The 21,996-nt window shown below is 40.2% G+C and overlaps 1 protein-coding gene across 2 annotated transcripts; it reads left to right on the forward strand.

Moving 5' to 3' along the window:
• The first annotated feature begins 4,839 nt into the window (after nucleotides 1-4,839).
• Nucleotides 4,840-19,569, forward strand: EPCAM (epithelial cell adhesion molecule). Of its 2 annotated transcripts, none has more exons than XM_042981337.1 (9): nucleotides 4,840-5,163; nucleotides 7,366-7,473; nucleotides 7,786-8,026; nucleotides 8,896-8,961; nucleotides 10,174-10,237; nucleotides 11,701-11,802; nucleotides 13,487-13,687; nucleotides 16,232-16,276; nucleotides 17,658-19,569. In XM_042981337.1, exons 1-9 carry the CDS (start codon nucleotides 5,088-5,090, stop codon nucleotides 17,697-17,699), a joined length of 945 nt encoding a protein of 314 aa, XP_042837271.1. In that variant the 5' UTR covers nucleotides 4,840-5,087; the 3' UTR covers nucleotides 17,700-19,569. The 2 variants fall into 2 exon arrangements, with proteins under 2 accessions (XP_042837271.1, XP_042837272.1); XM_042981338.1 differs by lacking the exon at nucleotides 4,840-5,163 and adding an exon at nucleotides 6,142-6,203.
• The last annotated feature ends 2,427 nt before the right edge of the window (nucleotides 19,570-21,996 follow it).

Here is a 21,996-nt window from a genome sequence, read left to right on the forward strand (position 1 = left end):
AGAACTGTCTTGTACAGTAGGATAGGAACATGTACCATGTGAAGCTGGGGAGAAAAAGCAGCTGACTGCCTCTAGTGGAACAGGAATCAGGGCAGGGAAGGGAGCTCCTGGTTTTTAACGCTTGTAGTACGATTTGACTTTTATACTATGTACATGCATTTATTTGATAAAAGTAAAAATCTGTATTATTTTTAATTACAATAGATTTCACCTAATGAGTATCTACATATTAATGTAGGAAATAGTGTACTAAATACTTATTATGTAGCGCTTTACATTTTATGAAAGAATTTCAAGGGCCAAAATATATAAAAAACAGTTTTTTCATGGTTAGGGGCTAGAAGTTTTGATTTGGAGACAAAGTTAACTTTTTTAATGACAGATAAAATGACACTTGATAAAAATTATACACATACATATGTGTATATATTAAGGTGGGGCCCGAATATACAAATGCAAACTAGTTTTATAAACCTAAACCAAACTGAGTAATATCTCCATTTTATCAAGAGTACATCCAATGAGGTGTGCCTGGGTGGCTCATTCGGTTAAGCATCCGTCTTCAGCCCAGGTCATGATCTCGCAGTCCGTGAGTTTGAGCCCCGCGTCAGGCTCTGTGCTGACAGCCTAGAGCCTGCTTCTGATTCTGTGTCTCCCTCTCCCTCTGCCCCTCCCTCACTTGCACTCTGTCTCTCTCTGTCTCTCAAAAATAAACACTAAAACAATTAAAAAAAAAAAAGAGTACATCCAATGAAACCTGGTTCTTTAGAATTAATGAACACATGGCATCAAACTGTTTGACAATGATTATCTAGGAGAGAGAGAGGTTTGTTGGGTAGTGGTCAAGAAGAACTTTCATTCTTCAATCTTTTTTTTAAAGATTTTATTGGGGCGCCTGGGTGGCTCAGTTGGTTAAGCGCCCGACTTCGGCTCAGGTCACGATCTTGCGGTATGTGAGTTCGAGCCCCGCGTCGGGCTCTGTGCTGACTGCTCAGAGCCTGGAGCCTGTTTCAGATTCTGTGTCTCCCTCTCTCTCTGACCCTCCCCCGTTCATGCTCTGTCTCTCTCTCTGTCTCAAAAATAAATAAAGGTTAAAAAAAAAAAGTTTAAAAAAAAAAGATTTTATTTTCATGTAATCTCTGTAGCCAATGTGGGGCTCAAGTTCACAACCCCCAGATCAAGAATTGCATGGGCTACTGACTGAGCCAGCCAGGTGCTCCTCATTCTTCCTTCTATATAATGTACCTTTGTTTCCTACTAATATATTACCCATGAAATATCAAAAATTTTAAGAACTAATAGCCCATTATAGTAAACGTTTACACATTACACTTCCTTTTAGCCATCTGCAAGAATAACATTTATCTTATTTAAGGTTTCATTAAGTTCATATATTATGTGTGTGTGCAGGAGTGTGCACACACACACACATATACTCTAAACCTATGTGAAGAAACTAGTATAGGATATTAAGTAGGTAATGTTCTTAAAGAGCACTAATTGTTTCTTAAGGAACATAATTCTTTTCTCCAATGCTGATTATATTTAATATGATATATTTTTGTTTTAGAAGTATCCTTTATATAGTCAAGAAAAACTCAAAACCCAAATCCCTATTCAATCAATTAATATTTTATATTACTCATTGAATTTTTTATTTTTATTATTTTTTTAATACTTATTTTTGAGGGGGGGGAGGGAGAGGGGCAGAGATAGAGGGAAACACAGAATCTGAAACAGGCTCCAGGCTCTGAGCTGTCAGCACAGAGCCCAACGTGGGACTTGAACTCACGAACCACAAGATCACAACCTGAGCCAAAGCCGAATGCTTAACTGACTGAGTCACCCAGGCACCCCTCATAAATTTTTTTAAGTGTTTATTTTGAGAGAGAGAGAGAGAGAGAGTCTGCATGCAAACAGGAGAGAGGCAGAGAGAGAGAGAGAGAGACAATCCCAAGCAGGCTCTGCACTGTCAGCACAGAGTCTGATTCGGGGCTTGATCCCACCAACTGAGAGATAATGACCTGAACTGATATCAAGAGTCTGACGCTCAAATGACTGAGCCACTCAGGTCCCCCACCCATTAAATTTGTATTAACTACTTTCTCTCCTTTTCCATCCAGTCTTTGGCTTTGATGTTGTTTTTTCAGAAAGAGAGAGCATGAGAATGGGAAAGAGGGACAGGGTGAGTTGGGGAGAGAGAATCTTAATCCATGCTGAACACAGAGCCTGAAGCCTGATTCAGGACTTGATCCCATGAGCCTGGGATAATGACCTGAGCCAAAATCAAGAGTCAGGGTCTCCATCACCTGAGCCACCCAGGAGCCCCTGATGTTGGCTTTCAAATTTGATTCTTATTTGATGGAATGCAGGAGTTTGGTCAGAAAAGTTTAATTTTGGGGTGCCTGGGTGGCTCAGTCGGTTAAGCATCTGACTCTTGATTTTGGCTCAGGTCATGATCCCAGGCTCATGGGATCGAGCCCCACATCGGACAGTGCAGACCCTGCATGGGATTCTCTGTCTCCCTCTCTCTCTCTGCCCCTCCCTACTCACTCTCTCTCAAAAATAAATAAACATTTTTTTAAAGTTTAATTTTTAATTTTGTCATATTTCTTTCTTAGTCAAATATATCAAACTGGCTTCTGTCAAAATTTAAAAGCAACATCTGTAAAATTTGAGAATAGTTTTAGAAGTATACCTGGGTATGAAATCTTGCAAAAATATTGACATTTCTTCCATAGGGCACTGGAATCACAAAAGACTAACAATCAAAGCATAAAATGAGAGTAATTTTGAGCAGTGAGTGAGAAATTACAAAGCTGTTAAAGAGCTATAAAAATAGATAATATCCTGGGGCATCTGGGTGGCTCAGTCAGTTAAGCCTCTGACTCTTGATTTCAGCTCAGGTCATGATCTCGCAGTTCGTGGTTTTGAACCCCGCGTTGGGGCTCTACACTGACAGTGTGGAGCCTGCTTGGGATTCTCTTTCTCTCCCTCTCTCTCTGCCCCTCCCCTGCTTGTGCTCTCTATCTCTCAAGATAAATAAAATAAACTTTAAAAAATGTTTAAACAGGGGCACCTGGGTGGCCCAGTCAGTTGGGCAACCAACTTCACTCAGGTCATGATCTCACAGATCGTGGGTTCAAGCCCGTGTCGGGCTCTGTGCTGACAGCTCAGAGCCTGGAGCCTGCTTCACATTCTGTGTCTCCCTCTCTCTCTGCCCCTCCCCCCACTCATGTTCTCTCTCTCTCTCTCTCTCTCTCCTTCAAGAGTAAATAACATTAAAAAAAATTTTTTTAATGTTTAAATAAAAAGTAAGTAATATCTTGGATGTGTATTTAGATACAGTGAGTTAGAGATTAATGTGGTATTTTGTCAATTAATAATCATTTACTCAATTCTCTTAATTTTGATGAACAATTTAATAAACAGCCTTCAAGTTATAAGAAGATGAGGTAACAGAGTTAGATCTGGCAATGAAACATTTTGCAAATAAAGCCACAAAAATTAGTGAGATTATTCTTGGGAATAGTATGTATAGTTTGGGGGTTGGCAGTGTGCAACTTCCTGAAAATACCCAAAATGCAAAAGCAACAAAAATCAGGTTGATAAATTGTTCTTGATTTGATACTATTCATTTCACTTAAATTGCTGAACAGATCATAAAGTTCCAAAACCAGGTCTAGCAACTCAGATTTACAGGTTTAAAAGACTGATAAGATTTCCTTATGAACTCAATAATCAAATAGTTTTTTTAATGTCCTAGTAAAATTCAAATTATACAGGTAGCCATTGTAACACAGTGACTATTTACATTAATCAACTGACAATAATAGGAAGGTACAACTTAAATTATTGCTCAATAAAAGCGTAAATTTTTACTTGATATATACTCGAAAAATCAAATTTAGTTGAATCTTAAAATTGCTTTTTCACCTTTCCTCTTTTGCACTTACTCTGATGATATCTAAAACAGAAAAAAAAAAAAAAAAAGCCAGAAAAAAAAAGCCTCCCCCCGCCAAAAAAAAAGCCTTTTAAAAACAGGCTGTCATATTACAGCTAGTCCAGATAACATTAAAAACACTCGAGTCATTACAATTATTTTAAGACTGTAATAATAGCGTGTTGTAATTTGAATTCATTTGCAATGAAATTATTGTCCTTCGTTTCTCCTTCTCTGTATTTTGAAAGGACTATCGACATTGTTCTCCAATATTAATCAAAGCTGGAATCATCTCAGTTCTCAGCATTTGGCTCTTGGGGAACATATTTTCTTACATCTTCAGGTGCTAAAAATGCTTATAAAAATGGGGAAAGAATGAGAATAATTATAAAGAACACACGGATTTGTCATCTCCTGACAGCCAGGGAGAGTTTTCTTTTCTAGCTTAAAAGAGTAAACGGCCAGGTAAAGTTCAAAGGTCGACTTTTTTATTGTTGTTCCGACGGTTCTCCAGCTTCCCTTTACATTCCATTTTAGCTTCCGCCTTCCCAGACCCCTCACTCTTTCCTTCAGACCTCATTTCTTCAAGGTTTCAGAGTTGTGCTCCTTCTGGTAAAGGGAAGCCTTTTTTCAAATTTTCTCCGTAGCTACCAAGGTTCCCTGCTGGCTGTCAAGGTCATAGCCCACCGCCCCTCCAGCCCCACCCGCAGCCACTGCAGGAAGCACCTGCTGGCGGCGTGGGGCGGGGCGCCGCCCACATACACCTGGGGACGGGGTGGTGCCCCCCCCCCCCCCCACCCCGGCGGCCTCGCCAGGTGTGGGGGAGGGGAGCTTACTCTTTCTCTCTCCCCCGCCCCCAGGCGGTGACTCACCGCCGGAGACCTGCGGCTGAGGTGTGCAGCCCGGGGCAGGGCCCGGGAGGCGGGGCCGCCAGGTCCGGCAGGTCTGCTCCGCCCCGCCGCGCGCGCAGAGTGAGCAGTTCCTCGGGGAGCTCGCACCGTCGGTGCGGTGCGGGTATAGCTCTCCACCGTCCTCCCGACGCTGACCCGCGCAACCCACGCCCGTCCGCCGGCTCCCAGCGCCCCGCTTCCTCCGCACGCTCTCCCGCGAGACCCCAGCCCGCCTCGCGCCTCTGTCGCACAGTATGGCGCTCCCCCAGGTTCTCGCGTTCGGACTCCTGCTCGCGGCGGCCACCGCGGCGGTGGCCGCGGCTCAGAAAGGTAAGCAGCAGAGTTGTGGGCTGGGGCCGGGTGGGGACGTCCCACGGCATCCGAGACGGGAGATGGTGGTGAAGGGGCGGCCGGCCGCGCTTTCTCGTCTGGAGCGGATGGCGCGGGGCTGCAGCAACCCAGGCCCTCTGCGCTCTGCAGGCGGTGGGAAGGCTCCCGCTCGCACGGCGAGGAGGAAACCTCCTCATTATGCGGCTTTGCACCGCTCTCTAGGGAAATGGCCCGGAGCAGGGGCGGGGAGGCAGTGAACGAAGTGGCCTCGTTCGGTAACTCCTTGGCCTAGGAGTGGGCCAGGAGGGCTTGGGGAGACGCAGCGGCCGCGCCACGTCTGGGCGCGCCCACCTGCTCCCGCCGAGGCGCGCGCTTGGGGTCCTAGTGTGGCGGAACCAGCCGCGGCCGGGAGGGGAGTCAGTGGCGAAGATGGCCCGGCCCCTCCTCCCCCGGGCACCTGAGGCTGGCCCCGGATGTGGGTCTCGGGCGGGGTCAGGTGGCTGCGGGGAGGCCGTGGGGCCCGCTGCGCATCTGCGCGGGTAGCAAGTCGTCCTGGGCCTCGACTACCTGGGGTGTGAGAGTGGGTGTTTCCACTTCTTTAAGGATCGTGTAGGTAATGCCAAGTTTATTGTAGGAACCCAGAAATATCGGTAATGGTAAAGAGTAAAAAGAAAAACTCACAATCTGACCGCTTCAAGAGAATCTCCTAATTAATAACTGACTATACTTTTTAGACATTGCTTTAAACATTGCTGTAAACCTAAACACAGTTTTATATCTTGGGGTGTGTGTGTGTGTGTGTGTGTGTGTGTTTACTCCCACATAACATCCAGATTTTCCTTTTCTTTTAATCTTGGAAACCACAATTTAAGTGGTGATGGAACAGTCTCTGGTGTGGAAGGTCACGCCATTATCCGAACGTTGGACATACGGTTTGATTACATTTTTCTTAGTTTGTTATAAACATCTTGGCTGCCATCTCTTGATGGTAAGATGGTGGCCAGAAGTAAAGTGGCAGTTGGCGGAAGTTTTCTGGAAAGGTCTTTAGACCTTTACCAACAGGGCTTGGGCTTAATTCATTACACTTTCAAACTATGCAGTTTAATTAACTCATGTTTTTCTAGCTCCAGTCTAAGGCTAAGTACTTAATCTTAAATTGTTTTAAAGTGATGATAGTTGCTATAGAGTATGTTCAGAAAGCCTGTACATGATTGGTCTGTTCTAAATTTCCACATCCCTTGGGCATGAAAATGGGCTTTGGAGCAGGTATAGTAGAGTGCTGCATAAGACTTTAACTCTTGGAGGACAGCCACTATCTCCTTTTGTGATCCCAATATGGAGTTTAGTGCTGGACCGATTATATAGGTGGTTCATATTAATTATAATTTAAACAGGGAATAATTAAAGCCAACTTGAGATGAAGGATCAATATAAAAATGGTTTGTCACAGTAATTTTTGTTAATGATTGTATTCTCTTAGCTAGACAAATAAACGGAATTAGAGGGGCTTGCCAATTTGAAATTAAAATGAGGTTTTGAGATAGTGAAAGATAATGACTATTAAACTGGCACTAATACCCAGGATAAGCTGCTTAATATCACCTTCAAAATTGGGAACTTAGAATTCAGTTTAGTTAGGAAGCCCACAAACAAAAGTGACCCCTAAATTCACTGAAAGTATAATTTTTCTAAGATATAAAGTTGTCCAAGGGCTGAATATATTCCCACTAAGCTTAAATCTTTAAAGTTCAGATTTTAAGAAAATGGGCTGGGAGGAGGGAGTGAAAATGGGCTGTGAGTTACTTACAGATCCTAGAATTGGAATTGTTGATTTTTGGGAAATGAGTCAGTAGCTGACAAGCAAGAGTTTATCTAACAGAACAGGAGGAGGGAAGGATCTGAGACTGAGAGTATCATCATGGAGATAAGGCTGAATATGATGTTTGGAGGGCTATTCTTGGTTTAAAAAAATCAAAATGGGAATGCATGCAAATTAGACTACGTGTCTGTATAATATATACAAACTATTCACCATGATATCAGCCACTCAAATTACAGCTGAAAAAACATTTAGGACCATTTTTTAAGGCTTTGTGGCCCTATAACTTAAGCATTATTATTAGAACATAATTTAGCTGGGACACTAGAGTTCATAGTTGGATCCACATTTTAAAGTGGGATTTTGTTTTTTAATTTATCTAGGATGTGTCTGTGAAAACTACAAACTGACCACAAACTGCTCTTTGAACACACATGATCAGTGCGAGTGTACTTCAATTGGTGCACAAAATTCTGTCATTTGCTCAAAACGTGAGTAGAATATCCTCATTGCCTTTAAACTGTATTTTGGTTTAGCCTTCCTTAATTGATGTGTCTTGAGTTGGGAAGTGTTGTGTTTTGTGGGTTTTTTTGTTTTTTTTTTTTTGGTTCAAATTTGGATCATGTTATTTTGTCAAAATTATCTCCTGTAGCTGAACCATCTGAAAACTTAGAAAGTGAATATGGAACCATGTAAGTCTGCAATAATCTTTGGCTCTGGGAGTTTGGAGTTAAATTAAAATGTTTTTCCTTATGCATAAAACTGCAGTTACTTTTCAGTATGACATGAAGCTTTCTTTTCAGTGGCAACCAAATGTCTGGTGATGAAAGCAGAAATGACTGGCACAAAGTCTGGGAGAAGAGCGAGACCTGAGGGGGCTTTCCAAAATAATGATGGGCTCTATGATCCCGACTGTGATGAGAAGGGGCTCTTCAAAGCCAAGCAGTGCAATGGCACCACCACATGCTGGTGTGTAAACACTGCTGGGGTCAGAAGAACTGATAAGGACACGGAAATATCCTGCTCCGAACGCGTGAGGACCTAGTGAGTTGAGCTGTCAAATGTTCCTTGTCTTCATGCTTTTCAGATTCGTTTAATGACATTTATCTTTGAGTATGTAATGTGATTTGGTGGTTTAGAATTCAAAAGGTAGAAAAGGGTATACAGTGAAAAGCTTTCATTTTTTTCTCAACCCCCCCCCCCCCGCCTGCAGCTACCCAGTTTACTTCCACAGAACCGATGTCACCAGCTTGTTATATAACTTTCCAGAGATACTTTTATGAATTCACTAGCAATATATTTTTGTTATTTTAAGAATTGTTTCTTATAGTAGCCTACTAAACAAGGATTTTCCTCTTACATTTTTACTTAACACTGTTCAGATTTTAAAGTTGGATTAGTGTTAAATGTATATGAAAAATTTAAGCTGTTTATGTATTTGCCTATTTATTGCGTTTTAAAACGAGGTGTGGTTGTCTCGGGCTCATGCAATAAAAAGGAGCGGAAGCATACTCAAGCTAGCTTAAGGAAAAAAATTTTTATTTAAAAAGTGACTAGAGCTGGAAAGTTATCAAGACCAAGGCAGGCACTCTCTCCTTTGGTGTTCTGAAGCCTCATGGTCACTTTTCTCTGTTCCACTCGGTGCCTTTTTGTCTGTTCCCTTGAACGTGACCCAGCGTGAGCAGCTAAGCCTTGGCTTTACGTGACCTTGAGTATAGTGGCCCAGCGCCAGAGGTTGACCTGTTGGAAGGGTGTTCTCTCCTGGATGAGTGCTTTATGAGCAACGTGTGAAGGCCAAGGAAGAAATTAAGGGCATACCTATTGCATAAACCCTTTTCTGTTAATTATACTGTAATTTCACTTGGGAATTTTCCTATTAGTCAATCAATAAATACTGTCTTTTTACTTTACAGCTGGATCATCATTGAACTAAAACACAAAACAAGAGAGACACCTTATGATATTAAAAGTTTACAGACGTACGTACTATTAAGTGCATTCTATTTGCACAGTTAATACTCAGATCTTCGTTCTACACCATTAGAAAAAGGAAAACAAGTCTTAATGCTTTTTCATATTTATGAAAAATAAGATATTATAAGTAATATTTTAACCTTATTTTGAAAATAGAGTTGCAAGAATAATACAGATTCCTATAGGAGTCTTCACTCAGATTCACCAGTCACCAATGAACATTTTGCCCCACTTTCTTTTTAAATGTGTATATGTGTGTGTGCTTTTTATATCTGTCTAAACATGTATAGATGTTTTTTTCTGGAACCATTTGAGAGCAAGTTGTAGATATCATGCCCCCTTTACCCCTAAATACTTTAATGTATCTTTTCCTAGGAACAAAAGGCACCCTTTTAGTTTCTTTCTCTTTCTTGTAATCTCTACGTGCAATGAAGGAATCAAACTCACAACCCCAAGAGGAGAGTCGCATGCTCTACTGACTGAGCCAGCCAGGCGCCCCGAAAGGCACTTTTTTCTATAACCACTCTACAGTTACCAAATTCAGGAAATTTAACGTTACACCAAATTGTGCCACTTTTCCCAGTGTTGATCTTTATGGCAGTTGTTTCCCCCTTTGACCCAGAATGCAATCTGAGATCATGCATTGCATTTAGTTGTGATTCTTTAGTCCTTTTTGATATGGAACACTGTCTTGGCCTTCGTTGGTCCTTCATTACATTGATATTTGTGAAGAGTATAGGCAAATCAGTTCATAGAATGTCCCTCAGATTAGGATTTATCTGTGCAAGCTAAACATTTTTGACAGAAAAACTGCATAAGTGATCTTATGTCCTTTTCAGTACTTCACATTAGGAAGCACCCGATGTCTTGTCCCTTTATTAGTGATGTTAACTGTAGTTAAGGGGATATGTATATATATTAGGTTTGTAAGGTAGAGTTACTGTTTACTTCTTTGTAATTAATAAATATATGGGCAGATACTTGGGTACTGTGTAAATATCCCATTTCTAATCAAACTAGAACTCAATTATTTTAACATCAATGGATGATTCTAGCCTGAATCAATTATTAGTAGTTGCAAAATGGCATAAAATTTTTAAAACAAGTTTGGTTAATGACAATTCTAGAGCTTGAGCTACCTGCTTAGTTAAAAAGTAATGCTTCTTAATGTTGTGTAGTACACTTTTTTTAAAACACAGGTTTTTAATTATTTACAGTGCACTTAAGGAGGTAATCACAACTCGTTATCAACTAGATCCAAAATATATCACAAACATTCTGGTAAGATTTTTGTTTTTTTTTAAATGAGCTTTTGCAGAAAGTTGGTGGGATAGTATGGTTTGGGTATGAATTTTGATAGTGGTTAAACTGCACTTGAATACCAGTTTAAACCCTGGACGCTTAATTCAAATTTCCTGTTCTTTTCCTTCCATAGCCTTTGAAAACCTCAAGTTCACCCTTAAGGAAAATGTAGTATCTCTAATTTCCGTCATGCATGCCAGTCACTTTAGCCTGGGAAACCTCTCTCAATGATTGCTTTTGGTACATTTTCTTTAGGATGCCACCTAGCTCCCATCTTCTCTGGTTTAAGGAGCTAATTCTTAACCAGGTTACCCCTTCCTTGACTCTTTGAACTCTGGTTATAAAATACTTGAATAGTGTAATGGAACTTTTTCAAGGCAGAAAAGTGATGTCATTTTTAAGGACAGGAAGGAATATACTTTTTTGCTCCTTAAAAGCAGAATGTGGTAAATGCATACTGCATTTTGGATTGTATTTCTTTAGTATTTTATTTTAAAAGTAGTTCTAACCAAATAAGGTGCTTTATTTTTTTATTTTGTTTTTATTTAAAGTTTACTTATTTATCCTGGGGGGGAGAGAGAGAGAGAGAGGTCAAGTAGCGGAAGGACAGAGAGAGAGGGAGAGGCAGAGAATCCCAAGCAGACTCCATACTGTCGGCACAGAGCCCAGTGCAGGGCTTGAACCCATAACCTGTGAGACCATGACTGAGTGGAAATCAAGAGTCAGAAACCTTTTTTTTTTTTTAATTTTTTTTTTTTTAATGTTTATTTTTGAGAGAGACGAGACAGAATGCAAGTGGGTTGGGGCAGAGAGAGAGGGAGACACAGAATCCGAAGCAGGCTTCAGGCTCCAAGCTGTCAGCACCAGAGCCTGACGCAGGGCTCTAACTCACGAGCTGTGAGATCATGACCTGAGCTGAAGTCGGATGCTCAACCGACTGAGCCACCCAGGCACCCCCCAAGAATCAGAAACTTAGCTGACTGAGCCATCCAGGTGCCCCTTTGCTTCTTTTTTTAAAGTAAGCTCTGTGCCCAATGTGAAGCTTGAACTCATGACCCTAAGATCAAGAGTCACATGCTCTACTGACTGAGCCAGCCAGGTACTAAGATACCTTTAAGATACTAAGGTACTAAGATACTAAGATACTTTAAGATCTTGTTTGAAATCTTTTGGGCAGAAGAATATTCTCTTTTAGAAAGAAAATATGCATCATAATTATTTTTAGTTGTGTAGCTGTCTTACTTCCCTTGGATAGATTTTAAAACTTCCAAAGAGTTTTACATTATTAGTTATAAATTCAGTTACCCGCTAATGGAAAGGAACACTGACACATTTAGATTATAGAAAATAAAAAACTAAATATTCTGAATATTGAACAGTAATATTTTTACATGATTTTGGTTGTGTTGGTATTAATTTGTATTTTTCATATTTTCCCCCAGTATGAGAATGATCTTATCACTATTGATCTGGTGCAAAATTCATCTCAGAAAACTCAGAATGATGTGGACATAGCTGATGTGGCTTATTATTTTGAAAAAGATGTGAGTATAATCTTCCTCATTTAATTCCTGTGTTTAGAAATGCAATGCTAGGGGCGCCTGGGTGGCTTAGTCGGCTGAGCATCCGACTTTGGCTCAGGTCATGATCTCACGGTTCGCGAGTTCGAGCCCCACATCAGGCTCTGTGCTGACAACTCAGAGCCTGGAGCCTGCTTCAGATTCTGTGTCTCCCTCTCTCTATGTTCCTCCCCTGCTCACACCCTGTCTCTCTGTCAAGAATAAATAAAGAAAAAAAATTAAAAAAAAAAACTGCTTTATAAATGCAATGTTGTATGTCATGCTTCAATGGATTCAGGATCTTTCATCATCTTTTTTTTTTTTTTTTTTTAAGTTTATTTATTTATTTTGGAGAGCACACAAGCTGGGGAAGGGCAGAGAGAGAGGGGGAGAGAGAGAATCTTAAAGCAGGCTCCACTCTCAGCACAGAGACTGACACAGGGCTCAATCTTACAAACTGGAGTAATGGCCTGAGCTAAAATCAAGTCAGACACTTAACTGACTGAGCCACCCACCCAGGCGCCCCTTCTTTCGTTATCTTTTTCTTCACTTACATATCAACCACACCTCTGTTCTCCACATGATTCTTGTGCTGCAATTAATAACATCCTCATCCCTGCCTTGCACCTTCTGCAAACACCTTTCTGACCTGTTTGTTGTGTATGAGAGAATATCTTCTCTCGTAATTCTTACCTGTTGTATCCTTGGTAGTTACTTAGTTTATGTGGATAGCCTCTTCTCCATTATAATGTCCATGAACAAGGGGTGATATAAGAAGTGCTATGTAACTAGTGTGATTAAAATAGTTTGTTTCGGGGCGCCTGGGTGGCTCAGTTGGTTAAGCGTCTGACTTTGGCTCAGGTCACGATCTCACGGTCCGTGAGTTCGAGCCCCGCGTCGGGCTCTGTGCTGACAGCTCAGAGCCTGGAGCCTGTTTCGGATTCTGTGTCTCCCTCTCTCTCTGACCTTCCCCTGTTCATGCTCTGTCTCTCTCTGTCTCAAAAATAAATAAACATTAGAAAAAAAAAATAGTTTGTTTCGACTTTGTTATCAAAAAAATAAATTAACATAGTGAGCTATGTATTTTTATTTAAAAATATTTTTTAATGTTTATTTATTTTTGAGAGAGAGACAGAGCGTGAGCATGGGAGGAGCAGAGAGAGAGGGAGACACAGAATCCGAAGCAGGCTCCAGACTCTGAGCTCTCGGCACAGAGTCCGACTAGGGGCTCGAACTCACAAACTATGAGATCATGACCTGAGCCGAAGACAGACGCTTAACCTACTGAGCCACCCAGGCACCCCTACACTGAGCCATTTTCTGATGAAACCTGGGATTTGCTTCAAAGCAATCTGGCCCAGGGGGAGGGGGAAGGGAGGAAGGAGAGAAGGAAGAATGGATTAAGTAAGGTTGGCCATTTGTTTATATTGTTGACTCCAGGTGATAGGTACATGGGATTTCGTTATGTTGTTCTTTCTACTTTCATGTGTGTTTGAAAATTTGCCACAATAAAAAGTTTTTTTGAAGTTTCAGCGTACGTGATAGTTACCGCTGAAACCAAAAAGACCCTTGACAGCAGTTCTTTCCATGTATAATTGGCATCTAATTCTATGTGGCCATGGTAGGTTTTCTTAAATATTTTAAATTGCTTTTCTCCTTCTAAATATAGGTTAAAGACGAATCCTTGTTCCATTCCAGTAAAATGGATCTGAGAGTAAACGGGGAGCAATTGGATCTGGATCCCGGGCGAACTGCAATTTACTATGTTGATGAAAAACCACCTGAATTTTCAATGCAGGGTCTGCAAGCTGGTATTATTGCTGTCATTGTGGTTGTGACACTTGCAATTATTGCTGGAATCGTTGTGCTGGTGAGTGTAGAACAAGTCCACTTTCTTTTTTTCTTTTTTTATTTATTTTATTTTATTTCTATTTTTATTTTTAAAAAAATTTTTTTTTGACGTTTATTTATTTTTGAGACAGAGAGAGACAAAGCATGAACAGGGGAGGGTCAGAGAGAGGGAGATACAGAATCCGAAACAGGCTCCAGGCTCTGAGCTGTCAGCACAGAGCCTGACGCGGGGCTTGAACTCACAGACCGCGAGATCATGAGCTGAGCCGAAGTCGGCTGCTTAACCGACTGAGCCACCCAGGCGCCCCTATTTTATTTTATTTTATTTTAGAGAGAGAGAGAGAGAGAGAGTGAGTGTACAGGAGTGGGGAAGAGAGAGGGGGACAGAAAGAGAGAATCCTGAGCAGGCTTTGCACTGTCAGTGAAGGGCCCAGTGCAGGCCTTGATCCCATGACCCTGGATGATGACCTGAGCCAAAATGAAGAGTCAGAGGCTCAACCAACTGAGCCACCCAGCCATTTGAAGGCATATTTTTTCAAGAAAAGGTGACAATGTGAGAGAACTATCTCCATATTTTAGAACATATTAATGAAGCAAAATCTTCAGTTTTTATAATACTCTATAGTGAATGAATCTCTTGCATCTGGCCCTTTTTTATAAAACGGTCACTTTATGAAGTAAGAAAGGATACTAATCTGAGAAAAGCTCATAGCTGAGCACCGCACAGGTCAGTTACGTTGCCACCAAGCAGCAAATGTCCTTTAGTTCTCTTGCTGCAAACAGTCCAACAGCCCTGCCAGCATCAGTGCAAAATACCTGAACTCCCAAACCGTTCAATGAAATGAAACAACAGAACACCAATTATTAAAGTTAGCATGGAAAGGGTTCAAAGTGGTAAATATGAGGAACGATTCTAAACAAAAGATTAGCAAATTTAATTTAGCAGTGCCTCAGCAGAAGAAGGTACCACCTGGACAGGATTTATTCTAGAAATACAAGGATGCTCAGCATTAAGAAATCTTAACAACATAGCATAATTCAGAAATAGATTTGAGGGTATGTGAAAACTTAAATTTTCAGTTCAGTGGAATCATCATACCTGGCTATCCATCTGGACGAAAACAAAGTTGAGCTTCTATTTCGCCCCCTCAGGGCAGGCCATATTGCCCAACTCTGGGAATGGTACATTATGGAGCAGGGTGCCCATGTTCAAACAAATGCCCGATGGATTATAGTAACAAATGTTGAAAAATAGAACAAGCCTCAAAATTAATTTAGGAAATGTTTGTACAACCTTGTGGTAAAGGAAACCAAGCAAGGCAGGAAATCTAGAGTCCATGAATGAAAAGTTACATATTTGACTAAGTTGAAATTAAACATTTTTTATGGCAAAGATCTTATAAAGTGAAAAATAGCAATGATATGCTGGGGGGAAATATCCATGATGCATAAAACAAAAAAGATAGTTATGCATAATATATGAATTCTTAGAGGAGAAAATTAAATCAAGAATAGCAAACGGCATGGATAGATGATTCACAGAAGAAATCCAGATGGGAAATAAACACATGAGAGAATCCTAGAAATCAAATTGTCCTATAGAAATGAAAGCACAGGTACATAGGAAGGACAGTATAGGTTATGTATTGCACTGTTGCTCGTAAGGGTGAATCTGGAAACAATTTGAGTGCACCCCTGTAGGAAAATGGATGAGGAGATTGTGGAATATCTATGTTATGGAATAAAGCTGTTAAAAAGAATGAGTGCAATTTATAGCTTTTGCTCATCGGAAGGTTCCTATGATGTTGATATAGGCTGTGCAGAGAGGGAAATAATACTGTATGATCCCATTTTTTTAGACTGCCCCCTTTCCCAAAACTCATATGTATGGTTTTGTGTATGTTTGTATTAGGATGGAGCAAAATGTGGAAGAATGCGTAACAGGCTGTTAGATTTTATTATTAAAGATTGTTTGTTGTTTTCTCAATGCTTTTTTTTTTGTTTGTTTTTTTTAACTGGTTGTTGTAGGCTTTTTGTTGTTACTGTTCCAGAAGATTTTGGTGGGGGCTGGGCTCAAAGTTTTTTTTTTTTTTTTTAATTGAAATATAATAAACAGTGTTATATTAGTTTCTGGTATATAAAATAATGATGCAACCATTCTGTATATTAGGGGCACCTGAGTGGCTCAGTCAGTTAAGTGTCTGACTTCAGCTTGGATCATGATCTCACAGTTTGTGAGTTCAAGCCATGCATAGGGTTCTGCACTGACAGCATAGAGCCTACTTGGGATTCTCTGTCTCCCTCTTTCTCTTTGCCCCTTCTCTGCTCGTGCGCACATAGTATACTGTCCTTCTCTCAAAAATAAATAAACATTTTTTAAAAACCTCTTTAATTCTGTATATTACTTAGGTCTCGTCATGGTAAGTATAGGCTTTTGTTTTTTTTAGTTTAGTAGGGAAATTTTAATTTAAGAAATAATATCTGTAGATTTTAAAATTAAATTTGTTCAGATAGGAATAATGTTCATTAAAAACATTTATGTGTCAATTTTTCTTCCATTCAGGTTATCTCCAGAAAGAACAGAATGGCAAAGTATGAGAAGGCTGAGGTAAATGGATTACTTAATAAAAAGGCCCCTTTTTAAATCTCTTACTCCTGATAATCACTATACCTACCTAGACACTGATAGGACTCCATTATACTGGAGCCCCTTCATAGTATAGTCCTTAAGGTCTTAGGGACAGTCTTTCAGTGTTTCCTTAAATTCTCCTTCATGAGTTCCATGGCAGACCAGCTAATATTGAATTCTGCCTCAACGCATAGTGGGATAGGAAACCTGCAATTTTTGTTTGACAAAGTGTCAACTTTTAATGGAATCTTTCAGAGGCGTACTCTGTGGGTTCACATTACAGAAACTTAATGTGGCTGATGACCTGAGTTACTGTTTTTATTCCAGTGAAATAATTATTAAAAAAGAGCTTAATACATGTCCTAATGAGTCTCTTCCATGCTAACTAGTCACCTACATTAGTGTGAAGACAAAGTGTGAGATTGTTAGCGTGTCAGTTGCTTGGAGTTGGATGTGAACCACACTTGTTCCTGAACTCTGTCAATAACATTTTCAGTATACCCACTGATTTTTATATATTTATGCATTTATTTGTAATTGTGTATGTGCATTTTACTAATCTTCTACCAAGAAACACAGAAATGTAAAAGAATATTGAAAAAAAATTGAATAGAACTAGAAAGTTGTAGCGTTTTTTTTTTTTTTTTCCTAAACCATAGTTGACCATCTGGCTTACCTGGTTTGGTGACCACAGGTCTAGGGGACAGACTCTCCCTGAACTGAAGCATAACAAAGTTGGAATGACAATGTAGTGTTGTGGTCAAGAGCAATGTAGATGTGGGTTTGATTACTTGTTAGCTGGGCAAGTTATTTAACTTCTTTAAGCCTCCATGTTTCCTTATCTGTAAAATGGGGATATACATACAGACCCATTGTAGGATTAAACACAGTAGTCTGTATACAGTGTTGGTCCACTGCTTGGCACACAGCAGAATGTTTGCCAGTGGTCGTAGTTTCCATTCATCTTGTCTCAGTTCTGCTTGTAACTAATTGTGTGATCTGTGACAAGTCAATTCTGAGCTTCAATTTCCTCGTCTGTAAAATAGAAAATATATTGTTTCTTACTGGACGTAAAAATGGCATCCATTTAATAAAGACCTTATCCATTCTTAAAGATCTAACTCACCTGCTACTTCCCCATCACTTTGGCCGTCTTACCTCCAAATATTAGTTTGAGTCGTGCATTCAGTGCATGCTTCCTTGTAGTACATTTTTTCTTTTTCCAAATGGGGCTCATAAACGTGGAGAGAATCATCTTGCTTTCCTCTTTTTTTTTTTTTTTTTTTGTAACTATTTTAAGGATGAACAAAAGCCTGGAAAATTATTTAAATTTGTTTTCTCTTTTTTTCCTCTATTTCAGATAAAGGAGATGGGTGAGATGCATAGGGAACTCAATGCATAATGACTATAATTTGAAGAGTAACTGCAAGAAGGGAAGTTAGCAAACATTACAAATGTACAAACATGGGACAAAGAGATCTTTGAGGACTATTGTTTTGTTAGTTAACATCTGTTTGTAATAGTGAAACCTGTACTCAATATATAAGCAGCTTCAAATTGACTTTACCAATCTTAAAATTTGACCACAAGTGTCTTATATATGCAGATCTGATACAAAACTCAGAACTTGGACTGCAGAGTTAAAATTGTTTCTGCCTTACATTGAAGTGTGTACCTTAAATATGCTTCCACAGTAGAGATTTAATGACTAGTGTCTCATCCATTTGTGATTGAACGCTGCCTTTCTTTTTACTTTGAGTCTTGTACATACAAACTTTTTTTTTACAAACTGAAATAAAACATTTTAAAACTAAATTTCCTAACTTCGTTTGAATCATACAGAATCAAATTTCATAGTATACAAATAAGATAACAGGTTAAGAAATGCTCAGAATGCTAACTGCAAATTGGAGTTTTATAGGAGTATTTATAATTATGTGTATTCAGTATAAAGTGTATAATCTCTATGTAACTTCTACACAGAAAAATCAAACAGTTTTATTCTGAATGAATCTAAGTTTCTGTTTTAAACAAATTGGCATTTTGACAAACACACCTTAGGGCAGAATTGGTGGATAATGTTGTGAACCATGAATGCTATGGTTGGTTGAGTTAAAGCACCAGACATTCAACATCTTACATGACAAATAATTACAGTAAGACACATTTTGTGTGAGTTAAGAGTATCCTGAAATTTTGCTTTTGATAGGAAATTTTTAAAAACACTATGAAGAGAACAGCATTAAAGAAAATGTAAAAGTTAGATTGAACATTTACCAACGATTTTTATCCCTTCTGTAGTAGGCAGACTTCTAGGATGTCCCCCAAGATTACTTATCCCTGATGTACATGCCCAAATAATCCTCTCCCCTAGAGTGTGGGCAGGGCCTGTGAATATGATGAGCAGTCACTCCCGAGATTAAGTTACATTTTATGGCAAAGGTGAGGGGATTTTAGATGTAGATGTGATTGAGATCCCTAAAGCTTGACTGTATTGAAAGATTACAAAAGAGTGCCTGAAGGTAGGAGACAAGAAGTAGAAACTATAGATGAGCTCTCCCATTAGTCTTAAAGCAAACTGCCATGTGGTGGAGAGGGTCACCTATCAGGAAACAGCAGGCTGAGAGGAGGGCCTCAGTCCCACAACCACAAGAACTGAATTCCGCCAACAATCACTGAGCTTGGAAGAGGACCCCAGCTCCAGGTGAGATCACAGCCCTGGCCAACATTACCGCAGTCTTGAGACCGAGAAAAGGACCCACTTATGTGATGCCTAAACTCCTGACCTGTGGAAACTGATAATGTGTTTATTGTCTTAAAATGCTAAATTTGTGGTAATGCATTATGCAGCAATAGAAATTGATACTGCGAGTAGCAAGAAGGGAATAGATAATAAGGAGCAGCCATTACCCCCAGGCCTGAGACAGAGCACCCGAAGAAGAGAATCTCTACTTCGCCTAAGCCCCACTCCCCAGGCTGAGATCTGGACCCGTTGGGAGAGGGCAGTGCAGCTCACTGAAGAGGAGGGAAGTTGCTATGATGCTACCCTGGAGGGACTTACTGAAAATCTGCCCCATGGAACTTGCTGGAAATATGCCCTCTAGGACAGGAGTCCTCAAACTACAGCCTGCAGCCTGGCCTACCACCTGTTTTTATATAGCCTGGGAAATAAGAATGGCTTCTGCATTTTTAAAGGATTGAATATTTCCTAGTATGTGAAAGTTACATGGTAAAAATGTCAGTGTCTGTAAATAAAGTTCTATTGGAGCACAGCTACGTTCATTTATTGTGTGTGGCTGTTTTGTACTACGGCAGAAGAGTAGCATTGGACCCACTGGCTGGCAAAGCCTAAAATATTCATTCTGGCCCTTAACAAAAAGTCTGCTGAACCCCTGCTTTAGGGTGCTGGGGAAAAACTGTTCATAGGAACATGTCCTATTAGACACCAAAGGCACTCCGTAAAGCTGCCTCCCCCCCCACCACCCCGCCCCCCCCCCCCCCCCCCGAAAGAGCACAAGCAGTAGAGAGGGAGAGAATTTTAAGCAGGCTCCATGCCCAGCTCGGAGACAGGGCTCAATCTCACAATCATGAGATCATGACCTGAGCCGAAATCAAGAGTCCAACGCTTAACCGACTGAGCCACCCATGTGCCCTTAAAGCTGCTTTTTGTCATTTGCGTGTGGGAGCAGGTGCTCAGGGAAGCTGAGGAGCTGGAGAAGCCCTGGGCTCTGCAAACTGGGGAAACAGCAGGTGTTGCAAGGGGAACGCACTCCCCCTTTTTCTTGCACTGTGTGTCCTGCACCCTGTACTGACAAAGCTTCAGGTGCATTTTTACACAGAAGGCAAAAGGGTGAATTTGCATGGAAGAGGCAGTAATTAAGGCACATTCTTCAATCCCATGCCTTCAAGTGTCTGTCCTCTTTTGAAGCTATACTTCTAAAGACAACACTGACTACTAATTGCCAATGGCCTTTTTTCCCCAGTGTTTAATCATGTGATTCCTCCACAGCTTATCACTATGACTGTCCCATTTCTTAGTATGTTGCTTACAGATTTTCTTCTTTGGCATAACTGGCATTAGTCTCCCCTGGTTGTTTTCATCTTCTACTGACTCTGAAGTACTGATCCAGGATTTAGCCTTAGTATTTTCTACTCCTGTGGATGTGATCTATTTAAAAACTGTGCCTTTTCTTCTGTTAATCTGCCTTCTGTCGATTTAATTCACACACTCACAAGAACTGAACCTAACAGGGTAGAGGAAAGTTTCTCAACAAATATAACAGTTAATAATAGATACAACATAATTTCACAACTCTTTTCTGTCATCCTGAAACATGGCCCCCAAGCCCTCTAAACATTCCCACTGACCTCCCTAAAAAGCTACCATTCCTTCTCTCTTTCATATCAAACTTTTAATTTTTTAAAATGTTTTAAAATTTTAATTTCAGTATAGTCAACGTACAACTTTATATTAGTTTCAGGTGTAAAATAATCCTATTACTCAGTGCTCACCACAATAAGTGTACTCTTTATTTTTAGGTTATCTCCATACCCAACATGGGGCTTGAACTCAGGACCCCGACATCAAGAGTTACATGCTCCTCCAACTGAGGCAGCCAGGCACCCCACAATAAGTGTACTCTTAATCCCCGTCACCTATTTCATTCATCCCCCCACTCCCTCCCCTCTGGTAACCATCTGTTTGTGATCTAAAGTTAAGAGTCTGTTTTTTGGTTTGTTTCTTTTTTTCTGCTTTGATCATTTGTTTTGTTTCTGAAATTTCACACTTAAGTGAAATCATAGGGTATTTGTCTTTCTCTGACTTATTTCACCTAGCATACTCTGGATCCATCCGTGTTGTTGCAAATGGCAAGATTTTATTCTTTTGTATTGCTAATATTCCATTTTGTGTGTGTGTGTGTGTGTGTGTGTACATATACATAACCACCACTTCTTTATCCATTCATCAGTTGATGGACACTTGGGCTGTTTCCATAATTTGGCTATTGTTGGTAGTGTTGTGATAAACATAAGGATGTATACATCCTTTTGAATAGTGGTTTTGTATTTTGGGGGTAGTAGTGTGATTACTGGATTGTAGGGTAGTTCTATTTCTCCTATCCAAGTACTAACCAGGCCCAACCCTGCTTACCTTCTGAGATCAGACGAGATTGGGCACGTTCGGGGTGGTATGGCCATAGACCGGGTACTTCTATTTCTAATTTTTTGAAAAACCATAACTGTCTTCCACAGTATTTGCACCAGTTTGCAGTCCCACCAACAGTGCTTATGGGTTCCTTTCTTCTTCACATCCTTGCTAACACTTGTTTCCTGTGTTTTTGATTTGAGCCATTCTGACAGGTGTGAGGTGATATCTCACTGTTTTGATTTGCATTTCCCTGATGATGAGTGATGTTGAACATCTTTTCCTACGTCTGTTGGCCATCTGAATGTCTTCTTTGGAGAAATGTCTGTTCATGTCTTCTGCCCACTTTTAAATTGGATTCTTAGGGTTTTTTGGTGTTGAGTTATTTAAGTTGTTTATATATTTTGGATACTAACCTTTTATTGGATATCATTTGCATCTTCTCCTATTCAGTAGATTGTCTTTTGGTTTTGTTGGTAGTTTCCTTTGCTGTGCAGAAGCTTTTTAGTTTGATGTAGTCCTGATAGTTTATTTTTGCTTTTGTTTTCCTTGG

This window comes from Panthera tigris, chromosome A3, assembly GCF_018350195.1.
Source record: "Panthera tigris isolate Pti1 chromosome A3, P.tigris_Pti1_mat1.1, whole genome shotgun sequence".
NCBI lineage: Eukaryota > Metazoa > Chordata > Mammalia > Carnivora > Felidae > Panthera > Panthera tigris.

Coding starts and splice junctions, on each gene's coding strand:
- EPCAM (XM_042981337.1), top strand. CDS start 5,088: ATGGCGCTCCCCCAGGTTCTCGCGTTCGGACTCCTGCTCGCGGCGGCC. Junction 5,164..7,365: donor GGTGGCCGCGGCTCAGAAAG/GTAAGCAGCAGA, acceptor TAATTTATCTAG/GATGTGTCTGTGAAAACTAC. Junction 8,027..8,895: donor TCCGAACGCGTGAGGACCTA/GTGAGTTGAGCT, acceptor TTTACTTTACAG/CTGGATCATCATTGAACTAA.